This window comes from Sphaeramia orbicularis, chromosome 19, assembly GCF_902148855.1.
Source record: "Sphaeramia orbicularis chromosome 19, fSphaOr1.1, whole genome shotgun sequence".
NCBI lineage: Eukaryota > Metazoa > Chordata > Actinopteri > Kurtiformes > Apogonidae > Sphaeramia > Sphaeramia orbicularis.
Window position 1 is genome coordinate 50,080,791 of NC_043975.1, and position 20,527 is coordinate 50,101,317.

At 36.8% G+C, this 20,527-nt stretch overlaps 1 protein-coding gene across 1 annotated transcript in view; it reads left to right on the plus strand.

Annotated features, from left to right (window-relative positions):
- Positions 1-264: 264 nt before the first annotated feature.
- Positions 265-20,527, plus strand: part of pemt (phosphatidylethanolamine N-methyltransferase) — a 174,520-nt gene continuing 154,257 nt past the window's right edge. The window contains exons 1-2 of the mRNA XM_030122565.1: positions 265-593; positions 4,618-4,725. Coding sequence (XP_029978425.1) covers positions 501-593; positions 4,618-4,725 — 201 coding nt within the window. The 5' untranslated portion in view covers positions 265-500. The remainder of the gene's footprint in view (positions 594-4,617; positions 4,726-20,527) is intronic.

Below are 20,527 nucleotides of genomic sequence, written 5' to 3' on the forward strand. Positions count from 1 at the left end.
TTGCAATAACTGTCATATTTCTGAAAAAAATCGATAAAATGAAAATGGTGCGTTTCTTTTTTCCTTGAGTGTAAATAAATCAAACACCATCTCTGTCCTACTTGACTTTTTCCAGTGTAATGCCACTACCTGCCGACAGGTGGCTCTGCAGAGACTCAAACCAGATTAAGACCCAGGAAAGAAGAAGCAGAGGCTGAGCTGAAGGCTGTTAGCATTTAGCTAAAGCAGCAGGTCTGTAAACAGAAGGTGTTCTGTCCTCTGTGTGTGGAAAAAAAAAAAAAAAAGGTCTGTTTGTGGACAGTGTCTGTTCAATGGAAGTGACCTAGAGCTCACACTACATTACCCACAAAGCCTTGCGCGGGGTTAAAGGTTATCTGCACCTAAGCTAGTTTTCCACGGACAACCCACCGGCCCTTTTATTGATCAGAGTAAAGGTCACCGGTGGTGTCAGACCCACGGATGAGTGCACACAGTCCACCGTGGATCAGCCACCACACCGTATGAGCCACGACAGGAAAACTACCGGTACCGGACACGCACTGCTCGCGCCCGTGGAGTGCTGCGGGGGTTTCAACAACCTGGACTACACACAGGTAACGGACACCGGAACCGAACACAGGCTTAAACTAACGGACACCGGAACCGAACACAGGCTCAAACAAACGGACACCGGAACCGAACACAGACCTAAACACAACCCACTGCTACTGCTCCGGTTTTCTGTCCGTGTTTGACCGGATCTGAGTGGAAGGAGTCTCGTGAAGCTCTACGACCGGAACACGATGCCTTTCAAAATAAAAGCCCCACACTGAGAAAAACAAGTGCAATATGAACAATATTCTGCCTCATTTTATCAATTTATAATTTAAACATGCGCGTTACAACTGCCATGACGATTACAAATACACAAAACATTTAGTAACAGGCAGAATATTGCTCAAATTGCATTTATTTCACTTAACACATTTCAGGATGTTCATATTCAGGTTATTCACATTTTTTGTAAAAGGATAGTTTGTTAATATAAACGTTTTTATGTAATTTTACTTTTTTACACCAAAAAAACAAACAAATAAAAAATGTGGGGTTGTCATTATTTCTAAGTTGTTATGATAATATTTTACTGGTTCTGATCCACTTGAAATCTAACTGGACTGTATGTGTCTGTATGTGGAACCTGAATCAAAATAAAATAAAATCCCCACACTACGACACACACACACACACACACACACACACACACACACACACACACACACACACACACACGACACTTTAGAACAGGGGTGTCAAACTCATTTTAGTTCAGTTCCACATACAGACTCATGTGATCTAAAGTGGGCCAAACCAGTAAAAAATATAAATAATAGGATAAGAACTGATAAATAATGTCAACTCCAAAGTTTTCTCTGTGTTTTTGAGTGAAAAATGAATAAAATTTTGTAATGCAAATGTTTACATCTATGAACTGTACTTGAACATAACATGAACAAGTATGAACAACCTGACAAATAAGTACAATTTTAACAATATTATGCCTTTATCATTTTTATCACAACTTATGGATCACAGTGGATCTTCAAATACACAAAATATTCAATAACAGGCAGAATATTGGTACAATTCCACATATTTGTCTGTAAATGTAAACATTTTTGTGTAATTTTACTTTTTTTTAACACTAAAACAAAGAGAACTAGAAAAGCACTCGGAGGGCGCAGACCACCGTCAAGGCAAATCACCCCCCCCCCCCCATCACCACCAAAATGTAATCATTTGTTCCTTGTGCCAGTATCAACATTATCTGAAATTTTCATCCAAATCCATCCACAACTTTTTGAGTTATCTTGCACACAGACAGACAGACAGACAAACCAACGCCGGCAAAAACAGAACCTCCTTGGCGGAGGTAATAATTTGCTTTTTTCATTATTTATAGGTTCTTATGTTAGTATTTTACTGGTCTGATCCACTTTAGATTGAATTGACCTAAAATTATTTTAGCATCCTTGATTGTTAACCCTCCAGTGTCTGGGTGCACCTTTTAGGCACACTTTGCACTTCGTTTTAAAAACTTCATATTATTTTTCACAATTTCAATAAGGTTAGAATTAAAAAGTTGTTCATTTTTGCATGATCTTTAAAATTCTGCCCACCAACTAAAATGTGCACATTGTAAACAAAAGAAAATGACCAGACTAGCATCTGTCTGCCAAGTGTGCCTAAAACGCACTATTTCTAACATTTGATCTGTATGATTAGGACTGAGCTGGGTTTACAAAAATAAAATCAAATTAGAGCAGAAAAATAAATCAGTATATAATATTTAATAGTTTGATTTATAGGTGTGCATTTTTGACACACTTGGTGACAGATGCTAGTATTTTTGAACATTTGACTTAGTGCCAAAAATAATCATGCAAATTAACCAGTGTTGGCGTTAATCACTGACATATGCCAGGATGAAAAAATCAAATAATATGTGATCCACTTTTTATGTAGTATATTGAAAAAAAAATTTTTTTTTGTGTGTGTTTTTTGCATCCAAAAAATGGTTTGTTTACATTACAAACATGACATTTAAAGGGTTAAAAAATGTGACAATTATTGAGTATTTGGTATTTTTAGTTACGGCTCAAGTTGATGAAATAGAAAACAGTGTAAAAGAATTAAAAACAAACTGTTTGAAATTTTTTTGACATTATTCCACAAGTGTGCCAAAAAGGCACACTTGGTGCTTAGTATGGGCCTTGGTGGACGGGATACCAGATGATTTCTTTCTTCAGTGTAATTTTTGCATTTCACAAATTCATCCCAGGGGCCAGATTGAACCCTTTGACGGGCCGGATTTGGCCCCCAGGCTGCATTTTTGACACCTGTGCTTTAGAAGCCTGTTTTTCTGTTCAGTGAGCCACAAAACTATAACCAATTAAATATAAAATAATTTTGGCTTTTTTTATCACTTAAGCAGACACATTAAAATACAGGTTTGTATTTTAAACATTTTTTGTGTTTTTGATATTATGTTCACAGAGGGTCGTAGTTAACCTCCACAATTAAAATTCTTGAAATGTCAATAAATATTTGCATATGATATACACTACCGGTCAAAAGTTTTAGAACATCCTAATTTTTCCAGTTTTGTATTGAAATTCCAGCAGTTCCAGTCCAATGAACAGCTTGAAATGGTACGAAGGTAAGCAGTGAACTGCCAGAGGTAAAAAAAAAAAAAAAAAGAAAAAAAAAGGTAAGGTTAAACAAAACTGAAAAATGATGTACATTTCAGAATTATACAAAAAGGCAAACAAGAAATGGGTTAACAACTTGAAGCAGTTCTGCAGCAGTGGAGGTTGAGCAAGCCTGGAAAGTTGGTGCTACCAATTCCTCCAGGTGTCCCAACATTTGTGAGTTCCTTCCAACCCCCTGTGTCTGCAGAAAAGGAGTGTTGGAACACACTTTGGTACCATATCGTTGTGAGCATTATTTGAACAGTATTAATTTTTTTTATTTATTTATTTATTTATTTATTTATTTATTCGTTTATTTATGTGTGGGTTTTTTTGTACAGGTAAAGACGGATGTTAAAATTTTCTTTGTCCAAATTCTGCACAAATTTTTACAGAGCAAAGTTTTGTGACAAAAACAAAATTTGTTTCATATTTATGCATATTTTTGGTGAAATTCAAAGTTTCCAGGAAATAATCTTAAAAAAGGAATCGCCTTCCTAACAGTATCTCGATATATTCCAATACATTGTATTGTGATCCTAGTTTTGTGATTTGTATTGTATTACCAGATTCTTGCCAATATACACCCCTAGTTATCAGTCTGTTGTAATATAATATTTTAAGCGTCTTTATACTGGAAGCAAATACCTAATAAATGTATTTGGTTTTGATACATGAAGTTAGAATAATGCTTGTGTCAGTAAATGATTAAAGGTAAAATAGGGATAACAAGTTCCTTGGAGTTATAAGTTAGTTCAGAGGAGCTAGTGTCAAACTGAGGAATTGGTTGAAACACATATTGACTTTTTTTTTTGCCCTTGCAACCCAGATACTTCGATAGAAAACAAATATGACTCAAAACCTGCTTTGTTGCTGTTCATCTGTGGCGTCATTGGAGCTCAAGTGGAAAACCACACAAAACAAGCCAGCATCAGGAAGGAGAGCAATGGGACACCAGTCTGCCCCAAGTCATTTCACTGACTTTAATCCATTTTATGCCTCTTAAAAAACCTTGGACTGATGCATATCGTTTAGAGAGAAAGGGTTGTATTGAAGTAGCTGCAAAGGTCAGCGGGCTTATGCAAAATGCACCATAAAAACAGATATTATGTAAGACCAAAGCCAAGACGTGTTTGGAAAAAAAAAGGATTCCAAACTCATGTCTAAATCCAAAGTAATTAAAGAATGCCGTCAATGCTTTTTAGAATTATTGCTATTTAATTAAATCAAACTGGAGAAAACAATATTGAATACAGGGTCTGTTTAGACGACATAGATGATTAAGGTTTTATTTCAAACTAAGGGAGGGCCGTGAATACACAGCCGCCTATGCTTGATTTTTCATCCTTTGATCATTAATACTTGTCTTATTTCTGCTTTGGTTGTAAAGGTGGATTTAACGCCAATGGAGGGACTTTTTAGACTTGTCGACTTTTATGACCAAAGCTTCTGTGTCGCTGTGATCACCATCATCTTCAGTCCTCTCTTCTGGAATGTGGTGAGTAGATAAGGTCACATTATGCAGTTTCACTACCCAGACTTAGCCTGGATTTGGTTTTGTCAAGTTCTGATGATGGTTTGAGCACTCTGGACTTGAAATGCTTGATGTCACTGGTTCTCCATTTACTTGGCTGATGGTGAATAGAATAGAATAGAATAGAATAGAGTAGTCTTTATTGTCATTACACCAGTTGTGCAACGAGATTGCAGGTGTCTGCCGGTGACAGCGCACTCACATCTACATAACACTATAAGATACAGACATATATTTAACCCTTTCATGCATAGTGGTCACTACAGTGGACAGCTGTTAAAAGCTGTTCTTTTATATATTTATGGATTTTGTTGTTTTAGTTCCATATCAGTCAACACAGTGGATACGCTTATGCATCATCCCATACACTGTAATTCACGCCATTACTGTAAATTTGCTGATCTAGAGAAACCTGATCTGCAGAGACATGTTTGAGTGTAAAAAAAAAGCTAATTGTTATTAGACTGTGATTAACTATTTTGTTTTTTAAAGAAAAAGTTTTTTGTTTTTTTTTTTCCGCAAATTATCTCCATGCAGGTATGTTAAAATGTGAAAAAAACATCAGATTAGCAGCATTAAAAATGGTTTTTATTTCATAGTTTTCATGCAGTATATCAGTAAATACATGTTTCTTTGCTTCTTCAGCTGAGTGGACATTTTTGCAACTCCATGAAAAATAGGCTCATAAAAATTTTCCTTTTTTTTCATGCCTAAAGAAGAATAAAATCACTCAGAAAAAGTATCTTGATTAAGGTTCTCATAATTAATGCATGAAAGGGATAAAAAGATATAACATATAAAATAGTGTGAATCAAAATATGTGCAAATTACTGATATACTGTATGAAAGGGTAAAATTTTAAAATATGAAAGTAGTATTAAAATGTGCACATGAAACAGTGTAAACATACATGTAACAATGTAAATGATATAGCATACTTGTAAACAGTGTAAATGTAACGTGTAAATAATATAACATGCACGTGAATGTGTAAATGATGTAGTATACATTTGGGATGTAACGATTACCGGTATAACGATAAACCACGGTAAAATTGCAGATGGTTAGTATTAGCGTTTAAATTCTAATTATCATGGTAACCATGTTTGATTACCGCACTTTTAGGGGAAAAAAACCCTATGTCAAGATCTGCTTTTATGTCAGATATTTGAGTAGAGTTTTAATTTATTAGAATTTAAATGTTATATACCTAATATTTGGAACCAATATTCACTTTTAAAGTCTTTGAAAAGGTTCGTTTAGCATCTGTGTGTTATTTCTGCAATAAATTATATACATTTTTCAAATCAGATTTTATATTTTTTTGTGTTTTCTGGCCTTTTTTGTTTTTACAGTAGGTTAAAGTGAAAAAACATAATAGGCAGATGATATAGATCACAGGTATCAAACATGTGTCCCAGGGGTCAAAACCGGCCCGCCAAAGGTTCCAATCCGGCCCACGGGATGAATTTGCAAAGTGCAACTCAAAAATAATATCATAATAATCTATAAATAATGACAACACCATTTTTTTCTCTTTGATTTAGTGCAAAAAACATTAAATTATGAAAATGTTTACATTAACAAACTATCCTTTAACAATAAAATGTGAATAACCTGAACAAATATGAACAACCTGAAATGTCTAAAGAAAATTAAGTGCAATTTTAACAATATTCTGTCTGTTATTAAATGTTTTGTACCTTTGTAGATCTCATCTGTAATGCACATGTATAAATGATAAGTTGAGGCAGAATATTGATAAAATTGTACTTATATTTCTTAACAAATTTCATTTTTTTCAGGTTATTCACATCTTTTTTGTTTGAATAGTTATTGGTGTAATTGAATGTTATTTTTTGCATTACAACAATTTGGAGTTGTCATTATTTATTGGTTGTCATGCTATTATTTTACTGGTCCGGCCCACTGCAGATTAAATTGGGCTGAATGTGGAACCTAGAAGAAAATGAGTTTGACACCCCTGATATAGATGATCTCAAAGATGGATGTAGTAAACATTTGTTTATATAGTACATAAAGGCAAAATCAAAAGGACTGAAAAATGGACAAAATAGGCTCAGACCACTAAGGGTTAATATTTGAATGTTTCTGCAACAGAAGGGACATTGTGAGAATTATTTTATTTGTGTGTTTTGTTTTTTTTTTTCAAAATACAGCTTGGTTAAATTATTTCAGTGTGTGTATTAGTACTTTTTGAACATTCTGAGCACAATTTCAACAATACCGTGATAATAATGATAACCGTGATGATTTTGGTCACAATAACTGTGATATGAAATTTTCACATCGTTACATCCCTAGTATACATGTAACAGTGTAAACAGTGTAAATGTAACAGTGTAAGTAACATAACATACATGTGCCAGACTGGAGGCACATGTTCTGTTTGTGGTTAAACTCACACCTGTGATTCCATCGTTGGTACATGCAGCTTCTCTTGTGTTTCTACCTCTTCAGCTTGGGTTCCTTCGCTTCTTTTTTTTTTTTTTTTTATAATACTTCTGTCAGCTTGATGGAGCAACATGTCATGAAACCAAAATCCAGTTACTTTTCTGGGAGCCACAAATGACAAGACAAGTTGTGCTATTGTTTGTGAGTGTGAGTAATCAGTGGGTATTGATCAGGACAAAGTGAGTCAGTCATTGCTTGTATTTTCACCTGAACGTGGTCCTGAATCCTTTGCAGGTTTTACTTTTGGCTCAACCAGGTAAAGGATTGGAATCAATGAGGCATCTTGTCTGTTTTGCTTCAGCGCGGTCCTGTTGTATAAAACACAGGAATGGGTTCTTTTGTCTTCAAAGCAGCGTATGACTTTCATCACAAATTTTTCTTCAAATTTGTAAAACCCGGGTGATATCCTACTTATCACTAATCCATTAGTCTTTCTGTGCTCTTGCACCTAAATCACTTCCCTCATGGTGAACAACTTCAAAGACTACTCCATTTGTTTACATCCCAGGGTTTGCCCCAGAAATCTTGCTAACCCTAGTGGTAGGGCCGCTAGGGAAGCCCACCATGTTTTTGTAAAAAAAAAAAAAAAAAACAGTTAAAAGTTGACAGGAAATATGAAATTATGACTATTATGTGTTACTGTAAGACACAGGTGCCAAACATGCGGCCCGTGGGCCAAATCTGGCCCGCCAAAGGGTCCAATCCAGCCCAGGGGATGAATTTGTAAAATGTACAAATTACATTGAAGATGTTAATCGTTATAGTTCAGGTTCCACATTCAGACCAATATGATCTCAAATGGGTCAGAACCAGTAAAATAGTATCATAATATTCTAGAAATAATGAAAATTGCAAATTTTTTTCTTAATTTTTGTGTAAAAAATAAAAAGTTAAATTACATGAAAATATTCACATTTACAAACTCTACTTTTACAAAAAATGGGAATAACCTGAATAAATATGAACAAACTGAAATGTCTTAAGAAAAGTGAGTGTATTTTTAACAGTATTATGCCTCAGTTTATCATTTACACATGTACATTGCAACTTAAATTACAATTACAAATACACAAAACATTTAGTAACAGGCAGAATATTGGTAAAATTACACTCACTTTTCTTAAGACGTTTCAGTTTGGGAATAAACCATTACCACAGGGGAAACAGACAATAATACACACTAACTATACAGTTTCTTTTTACCTTTAAAGAACACCACAAACTCACGAAATACACTATTTACAAATATTAATACAAACCAAATACCCAAAACAACACTATATAAAACACATATATACATATTTAAATTTTACCTGAGACCAAAAACCCCTCCTTCAACCTCCTGTGTGTGCTCACCCTTCCGGAACCTTTAAATAGAGCCCAAGCCCCCTGGGGATTGTTTTGGCTGGACACCATGCCGGAAACAGAAGCACACATGTGGTAAGTCTGCATCTGAAAACCCATTTCCCACAATATTCTAAAAATAACACTGGTGCATTGAACTTTATGCAATATCGCAACCGCTATATACCTTCAACAATTAATATGCGCCGTATTTGTGAAATGCACAGGCACGGTGAAGAGGACCGCAGCACACACGGCTCGCCATCACCTCACCGGACCCGCTCCGTCACAGCATTACAATACAAATAACATTCAATAAAGATCTCAGTCCAAAACACAATGTGTGTATATTTCTTCTGATACGTGAGTTACCGTTTACTGCCACAGTCATTCAGTACACTGACTATAATCAATAACGGATGTAACAGCGACCTGTCGTTACACCGTCTCAATATAAATACTCAGGACAAACTCATGCCAGTTCAAATGGGGCCCAAACCAGTGAGCTTCAACTTTACAAAGACACATGATGTGTGGAAAAACCAGAGGAGAGAAAGCTTTATGAACTGAAGGAAATTAAAAATAAATGCAGTGACTGACCTCCAGAGGAACGTGACCATATGCCACTGTTGGAATTTATCTGTCACTCACCAGGAGTGAACCACTGACCAGTCTGGATCAGATCAGCCTAACATGTTTTAAAATCCTCATTCTTTCAGAATATTTACATTTGTTCATTAAACAGTTCAGGGAAATATGACTCTGTTTCGCTTTCTGTTTGTGTGTGTACAATAGTGTACATGTGTGACATTCCGTGCGTTTCCATGACAACTGTTCTTCCTGGTTTAAACTGATTAAAGGTTCAATCCTATTTCAGATGTCCATGTAAACACCTTATTCCAGTTGAAAAAGAAAAGTTGGGATTAAATTTAAACCTGATTAAAGTCAGTGGTTTAATCCTCTTTTAACTGCGGTCTAAATTCTTCCTGGACATGTAAAGCCTTTATTCCGTTTGGACTTTATTCCTTCCATTCTGCACATGCTCAGTGTCTTGTCCTGTGGTGATGACGCACACATTCTGCGCTGGTGGAAGAATCTGCACTGCAGTCTAGTCTTCCCAAAGCGTTCCAGTGGAATATTCTGATGGGATCTACCAGCCTGGAAAACCCTGAAGGAACAGTTCAACACTGGCTTTGGATTCATTCATTTGTCCTGAACTAATGAGTTCCACAAGTGGGACAAACAGTTTGAACTGCAGCCCTAACGTTAGCTTAGCTTAGCCTAGCTTAGCATAACGGCTTCATTCCTCTGCTCAGACGTAGCCAGGCTTTTAGAGGTGATTTGTAGTATTTTAGGAGTGATTTTGGTCAGTTCAGTTCTCCCTAATCATTCCTTTAGTCCGCTGGGGTCAATATGATCACAAACTGAGGCTCAGATCATGGTCATGTGACTTACTGCAGGAAGAAAATCTGGGAAATAAAAACTAATGCAAAGCTAAAACGCTAAAGCAAAGCTAATTTAGCGCATGCATCCCTTCAACAAAAAGATTTTCCAACTTCCGTCAACACAACAGTCCACAGATTGTATGAGTGCAGTAAGTCGCAGATCTAAAGAAATAATTAGAGAGAATCGGATTTCACAAAATCACTGACAAAAGACGACAAATCACCTTTAAAAAACTGGCTACGTGTGACCATGGAAATGCAGTGACTATGCTAAGCTAAGCTAACAGAAGGGCTAAGCTAACAGAAGGGCTAAGCTAAGCTAACAGAAGGGCTGCCAGAACAAGGCAACGTGAGCACTGCAGCACAAACCCTTCTGCTCACAGATCTACCTCATTAATACCTCATGTAAACCTTTATTCAGGTTTAACATTTCCATGGAAACAGAAGAGAAAATACTTTAGTTCCGAATTAATTTCTTCTGGAAAAATAAATTGGATTTAAAAAAACATCATGTAACCATACCCAATGTGAATGATTTGATCTGGAAAATGGTCAAACAAACTCCACTGTGACCTGTCCAACTACTTTTGTTCCCAGTCAAAAAACCAGTCAGGAATCAGTAGGAGAATTGATAAGGAATTGGATTGGTAAGCAGAATGGACATTGGCATTGATATTGATCAAATCCTATCGGTTTCACCCTTAGTACAGATATCTCTTATGGTCATGAGGTGCTATCTTTAATGCATATTTGTATGTTTGATGTTTACATGTTGATATTTGAATGTTTCTGCTAACAGAAAGTACACTCTGCGTATTACTTTATGAGTGTTTTTTTTTTTTTTTCAAAATACAACTTGGTTAAATTACTTCAGTGTGTGTAATAAGTACTTTTTGAACATTTTGAGCTCATTTTAATAATACCGCTATGATAATGATAACCATGATAATTTTGGACACAATAACTATGATATGAAATTTTCCTATCGTTACATCCCTAGTACATGTGTGTTCCAACACAGACCCTCCTCATATTGCAGCAGGTTAGGCTGGAGAAGTTTTACTTGAGTAATGTGAAGAGTAACTTAATTTTACAATAAACTCTTTTTCTTCAACTCTGCAGAAGTCACTAGCAGAAAACTGCTGTGATGTTCACCCCTTCAGAGGGTGCATGTGTTTCATTTTCAGATTGTCATCCAACAGGCCTTTAATAATGACTCATCTGAACTGAACTAGACCCCCATGACATCTGCACGTTTATCAGTCTACTTTAGCTCCTTTTTTTCTTCTTTCACAGAAAAACTAAAATTTGCACAGATCAAGGTAAATGTTGCTAAGTGCTCTTATCCCTGTACATGATCCCAAATCACTGTTTTTGTGCATTGTGCTGAAAGGTACAGCTGTGAGTGTGAGTAATGGGGTTATTTCAGCAAATTACATTAGAACTGATGGAACTTATTTGGAAAGATCGTTGAGAAAGAAGTTAATCTTTTCTGCACTTAATACCTGCAAACTGAGAGTATCAGTAATGGTGCTTGATTTGGCCAAACTGGATTATGGGAGAAAGGAAGAAAATGACAGGCTAAAATCAAACTTGCTCAATAGGAGTTAGTTTTGACACGTATCGGCTCAGGCAGGTGTGACTGAATCATTACCATGGACCTTTTACAAAGACACCTCACAAAGAAGATATTAATTTACCCCGATGACATGTGGATTTAAATGCACATATACTGTTGTGTTGCTATCAAATCAGACTGATCTCAATAAATGGCGTGTGCCACGCCAGTTCTTATGGCATTTGGCGTGCTATACTTATGCGTTTTCAACCTTTCACATGTCGTTCAACGACATTTGATTGTGTATCAATTTATGCCAAGATCTCCGGTCACATAACCCTAACCCTCAGTGCGTGGTATTTGATACATTGAGTCAGGTTGGACAGGGGGTTAATGCGTAAACATTAGTGCTGGGCAACGATTAAAATTTTTAATCGTGTGGATTTTGGCGATTAATCACGATTAATTGCATAGTTATATTGTGTGTGTGTGTGGGGGGGGGGCGGCATCAACAGCGTGTATTTCCTTTCAGTGATATTTCAGACTGCAGTACTCCGCTGATAAAAATAATTGCACATGTCAGTGCTTCCAAACACCTGTGTCCTCCCCCCCCCCCACCATCTGAAGACATTTAAATGAAAATGTCCATGGAACAGACCGCTACTTTTCTCCATGTTTATGTCCACACCATTTTATTTCTGGTTGTGAGTGATTGACAGGAGTCTTAGTCCCACTAATCAGTACTAATACTAATAAACCCAATAATATGTGATGTTCAGGTGTTCAAAGTAAACAAAGGGGGCCCTCTAGTGGCGGGAATAAGTGTCACTAACGTATGTTTTGTCCTTGCGGTGTGGCCCCAAAAACGTTTGCCTGTGAGTATTTTCTGTTCAGTTGTTGTCAGAATGAATAGTATCAAATATCTCTGATGTGAACCTTTGTTGCTGCATAAAAAGACGTAAATCTTAAATTAATCTGTAAATGCGAATCATTAGCTCGTCTATGGATTTTCCCATTCAAGTTAGCATCGAGCTAGCAATCTTTTCCCCATTCATTTAAATGTATCATACCATGTAAATGTACTAAGGCAGTGAACAGAACTCAGACATATTTTGTTTGTATGTGTCAGTTTTACAGTGAGTCTACAGGTACAGATTTTGACAGAAGTTTTGGGCGTCCGGCTTTTCTTGGTAAACCTGTTGTCTATCTGCAGCTAATCGCTACACGCACACAAGCAGAAGAATAGAAGTTAGAATAAAACCGCATTAACAGGAGATAAAATAAAATTGTTGGCATTATTTAATGACTGCGTTAACACAGTAATAACGCGTTAACTTGCCCAGCCCTAGTAAACATACATCAGAAAACTTATAATGCGTACAGATAACACGCCAATTAAAAGTGGCCTGTATATTTAAGAGAGTCATGATGTCACGTTGATCAGGTTGTGGTTAAACATTGCCGTGTTGCACTTGAATCTATGTGCTGCCTCTGTCAGTTGTTCTCATCCACACACTGTGTATGAGCCTAGGCTGCACAGTTTCACATTAATGCAAAAGAAACATAAAATGAGGCAAACATTCACCTGCATGTATGGAAATAAGTTGCACACATGCCAAAGAGTTGGTGAGTGCTGGAGGCCATACCATACCGTCAGTCTGCTCTCAGTCACAGTTAGGGGTGTAACGGTTACCGGTATAACGATAAACCGCGGTAAAATTGCCAACGGTTAGTATTACTGTTTAAATTCTAATTCTCATGATAACTGTGTTTGATTACTGCACTTTTAGGGGGAAAAACCCTATGCAAACATCTGCTTTTATGTCAAATATTTGAGTATAGTTTTAATTTATTACAATTTTAATTTTATATACCTAATATTTGGAACCAATATTCACTTTTAAAGTCTTTGAAAAGGTTCGTTAAACATCTGTGTGTTATTTATGCAATATATTATATACATTTTTCAAATTGATTTTATACTTTTTTTTTATACGATTTTATACTATTTTTTGTCCTTTTATGTTTTTATAGTAGGTTAAAGTGAAAAAATAATAAGCAGATGATATAAATGAAGTTGTGCTGAAAAAAAAAGATACCAAACATGGATATATTAAACATTTGTTTATATAGTATATAAAGATAAAATCAAAAGGACTGAAAAATGGCCAAAATAGGCTCAGACCACTAAGGGTTAATATTTGATTGTTTCTGCCACAGAAAGTGCATTGTGCCAATTATTTTATTTGGGTTTTTTGTTGTTTTTTTTTTTTTTCAAAATACAACTTGGTTAAATTATTTCAGTGTGTGTATTTGTACTTTTTGAACATTTTGAGGACAATTTCAACTATACTGCGATAATAATGATAACCGTGATAATTTTGTTCACAGTAATTGTGATATGAAATTTTCATATCGTTACATCCCCAGTCACAGTCAGGGGTGTGAGAAAATATTGGTTCCACAATATATCACGATATTTCACTTCATGATACTGTATCGATATTAAAAGTACTGTATCGATATTTTGGGGTATTTATTCAAATGCAGACATGACGGAGATTCATTTTTGTTTTTTGTTTTTGTTTTTTGTTTATTACGCTCTTTTATTTCTATATTCACATGGGTATTTTGCTCTGTTGTTTGTTTACTACACCAGTAGTATTGTGATATCTCAGGTCATACATGTAGTTTTTTGAAATTGATAACGGTTATTCCAAAAAAACTGATGTATTTGTTTTTGTATTTGTTCTGTCAGTTTAACCAGACTTGTTTAATAATAATAATAATAATAATAATAATAATAATAATAATAATAATAATAATAATAATAATAATACATTGGTTTTATATAGCGCTTTTCTAAGTACTCAAAGACGCTTTAGAATAAACAACCAAGGAACAAACATACATCAAACGGGTAAACAGATATGAAGTTAATACTAAATGGTGATTGAAGAACAAATACAGAGACAAATACTGACCAAACAAAAACAAACAAAAAAAAACCCACATAAAAGAAGGTAGATGAGAGTGGATGAGGTTGAATGGGCAGTCAGTTTTCGAATGATGATCTGAAGAGGTGGGATTTGAGTTGGCTTTTGAATGAGGTGAGTGTGTCGGAGTTCCGGATGTGAATGGGTTGGGAGTTCCAGAGGGTGGGGGCGGAGATGGCAAAAGCCCTGTCACCCAACTGTTAATTGACAAGATGGTTATTTTCCGTTATTTTATAGTATTTTTTCGGCACCCCTGCTGTCGGAATAATACCCTTTTTTTAATGTGTTTTTTTTTTTTTTTTTTTTTTTTTACAGTGCAATATCATATTTCTCTAACAGAATAAGTAACTACAAACCCTTTTACTTACAATGTACTAATCCAAACCTCTTTTTCTTCTTGTTTTTTCTGGTGGTTGGCAAGGCAACAATGTGGACTGTGTACTGGTGTGCGAAATCTAAGTAATTTAGATTTATTATTATGGGCTCTATATATCAGTGAAATCTTTAATTATCGGAATTAACTGAGTAATGTCATTTGTTTCAATATCAGATCAATTATTGGTGCCGATTAGGGCTGTGTATTGGCAAGAATCTGGCGATACGATACAAATCACAATACTAGGATCACGATACGATATATCACGGTATATCATGATACTGTTAAAAAGGCAATTTTTTATTGGTTTTGTTTCTTTTTTTTTAAATGGTTATTTCCTTGAAGAACTGAATTACACCAGAAACCTGCACAAATACTAAACACATTTTTATTTGATCACAACAGGATCTAATGCTATATCACAAAATGTTCCTGAGTTAAACCTTAAATTCTGTTTTACAGACATTACAGTTTCAGATCCTGTTCAAATGTTCATATTCTATTAGTTCACCACTAACATCAGAACAGTATTTTAGTTCAATCCCAACAAAGGAACTACCATCTGCCTCTCAGACAGTAAAAAGTGCTTTTAGGATGCTTCAAATAACCATTATTACCTCCGCCAAGGAGGTTATGTTTTTGCCAGGGTTTGTCTGTCTGTCTGTTTGTTTGTCTGTCCGTTAGTGTGCAACATAACTCAAAAAGTTACGGACAGATTTTGATGAAATTTTCAGGGTTTGTTGGAAATGGGATAAGGAAGAAATGATTAACTTTTGGGGGTGATCCAGAAGAAATCCTGGATTCTGGATCACTTTGAAATTTTCGTTAACGTTGTGGTAAATGGGGCCAAAATTTTCGTTTCCCAATATCTCGCTTAATTATTGACCAAAACTCATGAAATTTAACTCAGGAACTGACAATGGGGTCCTCTATCACATTTCAAAGGCTGATCCAGAAGGCGGATTTTATTTAAAAAAAAAAAAAAAATGTAGGATTTGTATCACCGATTATGTGGGGAATTTTTGCGCTTGGCGGAGGTCTGCGCTCTCCGAGTGCTTTTCTAGTTTAATAAAAAAGTGTTAAATAATAATGAATAAATTATAAACAATAAAGAAAAACAAAAAACAAAAAGTAACCTCTGCTATATCTGCATTTGAGTAAATACCTAAAAATATCGATACAGTACTTTTTAATATCGATACAGTATTGTGAAAGGAAATATCATGATATATTGCAGAACCAGTATTTTCTTACACCCCTAGTGCTGATAGTTATTGTGCATCCTTACTAAATACCAGTCTACAGTCAACTCACAGCAGTATCATCTGAACATTAGGGTTTGGTGAATTCACTATAGCATCCTTCTGTAAACTTTACATTAGACCTCTGAGGTCTGTGAGTGTGTCCTAAGGACAAGGCTGCTGTTCTTTAGAGTTCTCTGAGGTTTACACATGTGCAGACTCTCAGACTTATAGGTCACAGTCATATGCTGTGACTTCCACCACATTGATTATTAGTCTGGTTCTCTCTAAGTCTCTAATCTCCTCGCTCGTGTTTTCCACCTACACTTTCCTCCTTCCTCTGAGCTCCTCAGACTGAGGAAGGACACTGGTTTCTTTATGTTCTTGTTGTGCAGTGGTTGTAGGCAGGTTGTGTGTGAGGTGCATGCTGCCCTGTCAGTTTTGTGCTGGTAATAGGAGATGAGTGGGATGACCTGCAGAGTCTGAGGACAACATGACCAACACAGTCTGAGCTAAAGATGTTCAATGACCCAGCAATTAACTCACAATACAGCATGTACTTATGGATCTTTTCAAATATTGTTTGCATTTCATTCTATTCCAGGAGGTTTTCTGAATTTGGTGATTATAGGACTGATGAGCATACATGGGTACAATTAACATTCAGGGCATTTTTTTTATCCTTCTGCTTTATCTCAGTCCTCATCATTTGAGAAAAGACATTCAAATCACACATCAGATCATGTGAATAATTCAGCATGCACCAGGAGAGTTTAAGGTCAGTATTTTTAATAATTACAAGGGTTGATAAGAATCACTGTCTCTTCAGTAACTTTTGTTATGAATAGAATAGAGTAGAATGTCTTTATCATCATTGTAATAAGGACAACAAAATTAAAACTGCCATCCAATTTGTTCATCACATATAAAATCTACTATAAAAATACAAATAAAACCAGCTAAAATAAATAGGTTTCAGATAAAATAAATGACTAAAAAAAACAAAACAAGCAGAAACCCATCACACACACAAACATACAGTCTGTTATTACACTGATCTGTTTAAAACGTTGCCCATCAGATGTGTTTTTCTTTGAGTGTGGTGACTGGTGTGGGGTTAAAACTGTAAATTACCATTTAATCACACATACATTATCTATAGATAAAAGATTAATGAGCATCTAATGTGTTCTTTAATGAAGGTGTGCTGAACACAATGTTCCTACTGGACCAGAGACAGACAGATCCTTGAAATTGTGATATGAGTTTGTTGGGTTTGGGGGTGCACAGGGTAACAAATGTATGTCAAAGACTGTCAGAGTTCCAGGGTGAATTTCCTCAGTGTGTTCAGGGTGCCTCTGTCACACTGTGACACATTGACCTAATTATGGATGAGGACTGAGCCCCCCCCACCCCCCCTTTGTGGTTGATATATGCTGAGCAAAAATATAAAAGCAACATATGACACTTTAAATTTTCACTGCATTAGTTGTTGCACAATATATTAAATTGGTGTGTTTCCCCTAGTCTTGCATTGTTTGGGGGAGGGGATTTGCTTGGTTATGGTGTGGTGTGGACCGGGGGGGTGTTTGTTCATTATAATAATAATAATAATAATAATAATAATAATAATAATAATAATAATAATAATAATAATAATAATAATAATGTGCTTTTCAGTCGTGCTTCATTTATTACAGCGTTTTGAAAGCTGGTAGTTGGATTCTGTTAAATCTTCTATTCTAACTGCATGTGATAGTGGGGGCCCTGTCATTCAAAACTAGGATTACTTATCACAGGTAGTACAGAGGAACCAAAAGCCGAAACACCGGTGAACGGTTTGGAACAGTTTATTAACCAACAGGCTAATAACAGACAGGGAACAGGCAGTAGGAGAGTCAGGGGCAGGCGGTAGTTCAGAAGCCGGGGAATCCGCTCTTGAACCAGGTGGGCACAGGCTGAAGACGTGGTTGTGGCAGAAGGCGGTTCGACATCCAGGGCTCAGGCAGAGAGGCGAGGTGAAACGAAGGCAGGTCGTTACCGGGGGACGAGAACAGGCAGGCGGGGTCAGGCAGGCGAGCGGGGTCGAATCCAGGCGGCAGGCGGAACGGGTCAGGACAGGCTGGGTCAGGATCTGAGAACAGGCTCAGAGAATAACACTGGAGAGACACACCAAGTGAACAGTCTGGAGAAGAGGCTAGGCCAGATACCAGGTATACATACGCCCCCACCTAATGAGCCACGGCTGCGACCACAGGTGGAGAGGGTTAGGCTGATCAGCAGGAGCGGGAACAGAGAATGAGGAGGTGTGGCCAAGGGAGAGAGAGGAAGAAAGAGAGCAGAGGAGATAGGGATGTGACATTACTGTTACTGACTGTACTGTACACACTCATCAGTGCTGTAATCCAGGGACTGTCTGGTTATAGTCAGACAGACAGGAGGAGGAAGGCTCAGCGTATCAGCCCTTTAATTACCAACCTGAAATTACTGTGAGTTAGCTAGTTAGTTAGTTAGTTAATTGATTAATTGATTAATCTCTCTCTCTCTCTCTCTCTCACTCACTCACTCACTCACTCACTCACTCACTCACACACATAAACACACACACACATGCACACACACACACACAGACACACACAGACACACAGACACACACACACACATCTACCTACCTTACAACTATCACGGACTACTTCCCTATGGTTACGATTACCCAGCAGTCTCATAGTGATACAGATGGGGGGGGGGGGGGGTGTACTCTAAGCTAAGCTGGTAAAATCTAGTCACTAACCGTTCCCTTCAGTGTTTTCACTTATTGCGTTCATATATTGGGACTTTCAGTCCATGCCATGGGTTATGATGTTTATTACAACTTTGGCTAAATCTGCTAACTGAACCCACCATCACATAAACCTGTACGACTGTGTCCTCTGTGTGTGTGCCCTGTTTACACACACACACACACACACACACACACACACACACAGTGCACACAGAGCTTCAACTGTTGATTGGTATGTGCCACATAACCAATCAGATGGCGATGTTGGAGGGACAATACTCATGGTACAGAGAAGTGAGAGCAGATGGAGTTGAGACAGCCGGCTGCATCCGAGCCAAAATAACCCCATTTTAGGTTTGATCCATCACGTCACCCATCAGACACTTCAAAAAGCCGATAACGATAATGATCAAAACGTCGACCCCTAGTTTCTTGTTGTCAACATTTCGTATGGGCAGTGACCCAAACAGGCCAGTTCATTTAGAATTCTAGTGGCCTGTACTGACCCGTACACTGTAAAAACTGTGTCAGGACACTGGACCAGTGCCAATGTCGAGCCCTGTTGTGAATTTGGGGGGGGGGGGGGCGCCCCCCTAATACAATTGTAGGGGAGACATTGCACACAGTTTATTTAGTCGATCAGTGTGGTATTGATTAGTGTTGTGTGGCATTCAGGGACATTCATGTGGATAAGGTGGGGGCTGGTTGAAAGAAATCGCAACTGGATATCTTGTGTGTCCACCATTGGCTTCCTGGAGAGCACAGGTGTCAAACATGCGGCCCGGGGGCCAAATCTGGCCCACCAAAGGGTCCAATCCAGGATGAATTTGTAAAAAAACTGCAAAAAATTACACTGACAATATTAACAATCAGTGGTGTCAAAATCATTTAAATTCAGGTTCCACATACAGACACATACAGTCCAATTAGATTTCAAGTGGGTCAGAACCAGTAAAATACTATCATAACCTAGATATTATGACAACCCCAAATCTTTTCTTTGTTGTTTAGTGTAAAAAAGTAAAATTACTCAAATGTTTACATTACCAAACTATACATTTACAAAAAAATGTGAATAACCTGAAGAAATATGAACAAACGGAAATGTCTTAAGAAAAGTAAATTCAATTTGACTAATATTCTGCCTGTTACTAAATATTTTGTGTGATCATAATGCACGTGTCAATGATAAACTGATAAACCAAGGAATAATATTGTTAAAATTGCACTTGTTTTTCTTAAGACATTCAAGTTGTTCATGTTATTCACATTTTTAAGGAAATTTTGTAGATGTAAACCTGATCTTAATATAATTTTACTTTTTTCACTGTTATTATTTTTGCTGGTCTGGCCCACTGCAGATCAAATTGAGGTGAATGTGGAACTGAACTAAAATGAGTTTGACACCTATGCTGTAGAGCATCTGGACATGCCACTGCTGTGTTGTGGGTGGAATCACTGGATCACTGAGCAAGTGCTCACTCGAAGAGATGGACACAAAGTTTGTTTTCAAATCAAGAGAATCGTGTTTTACAATTAGAAGACATCA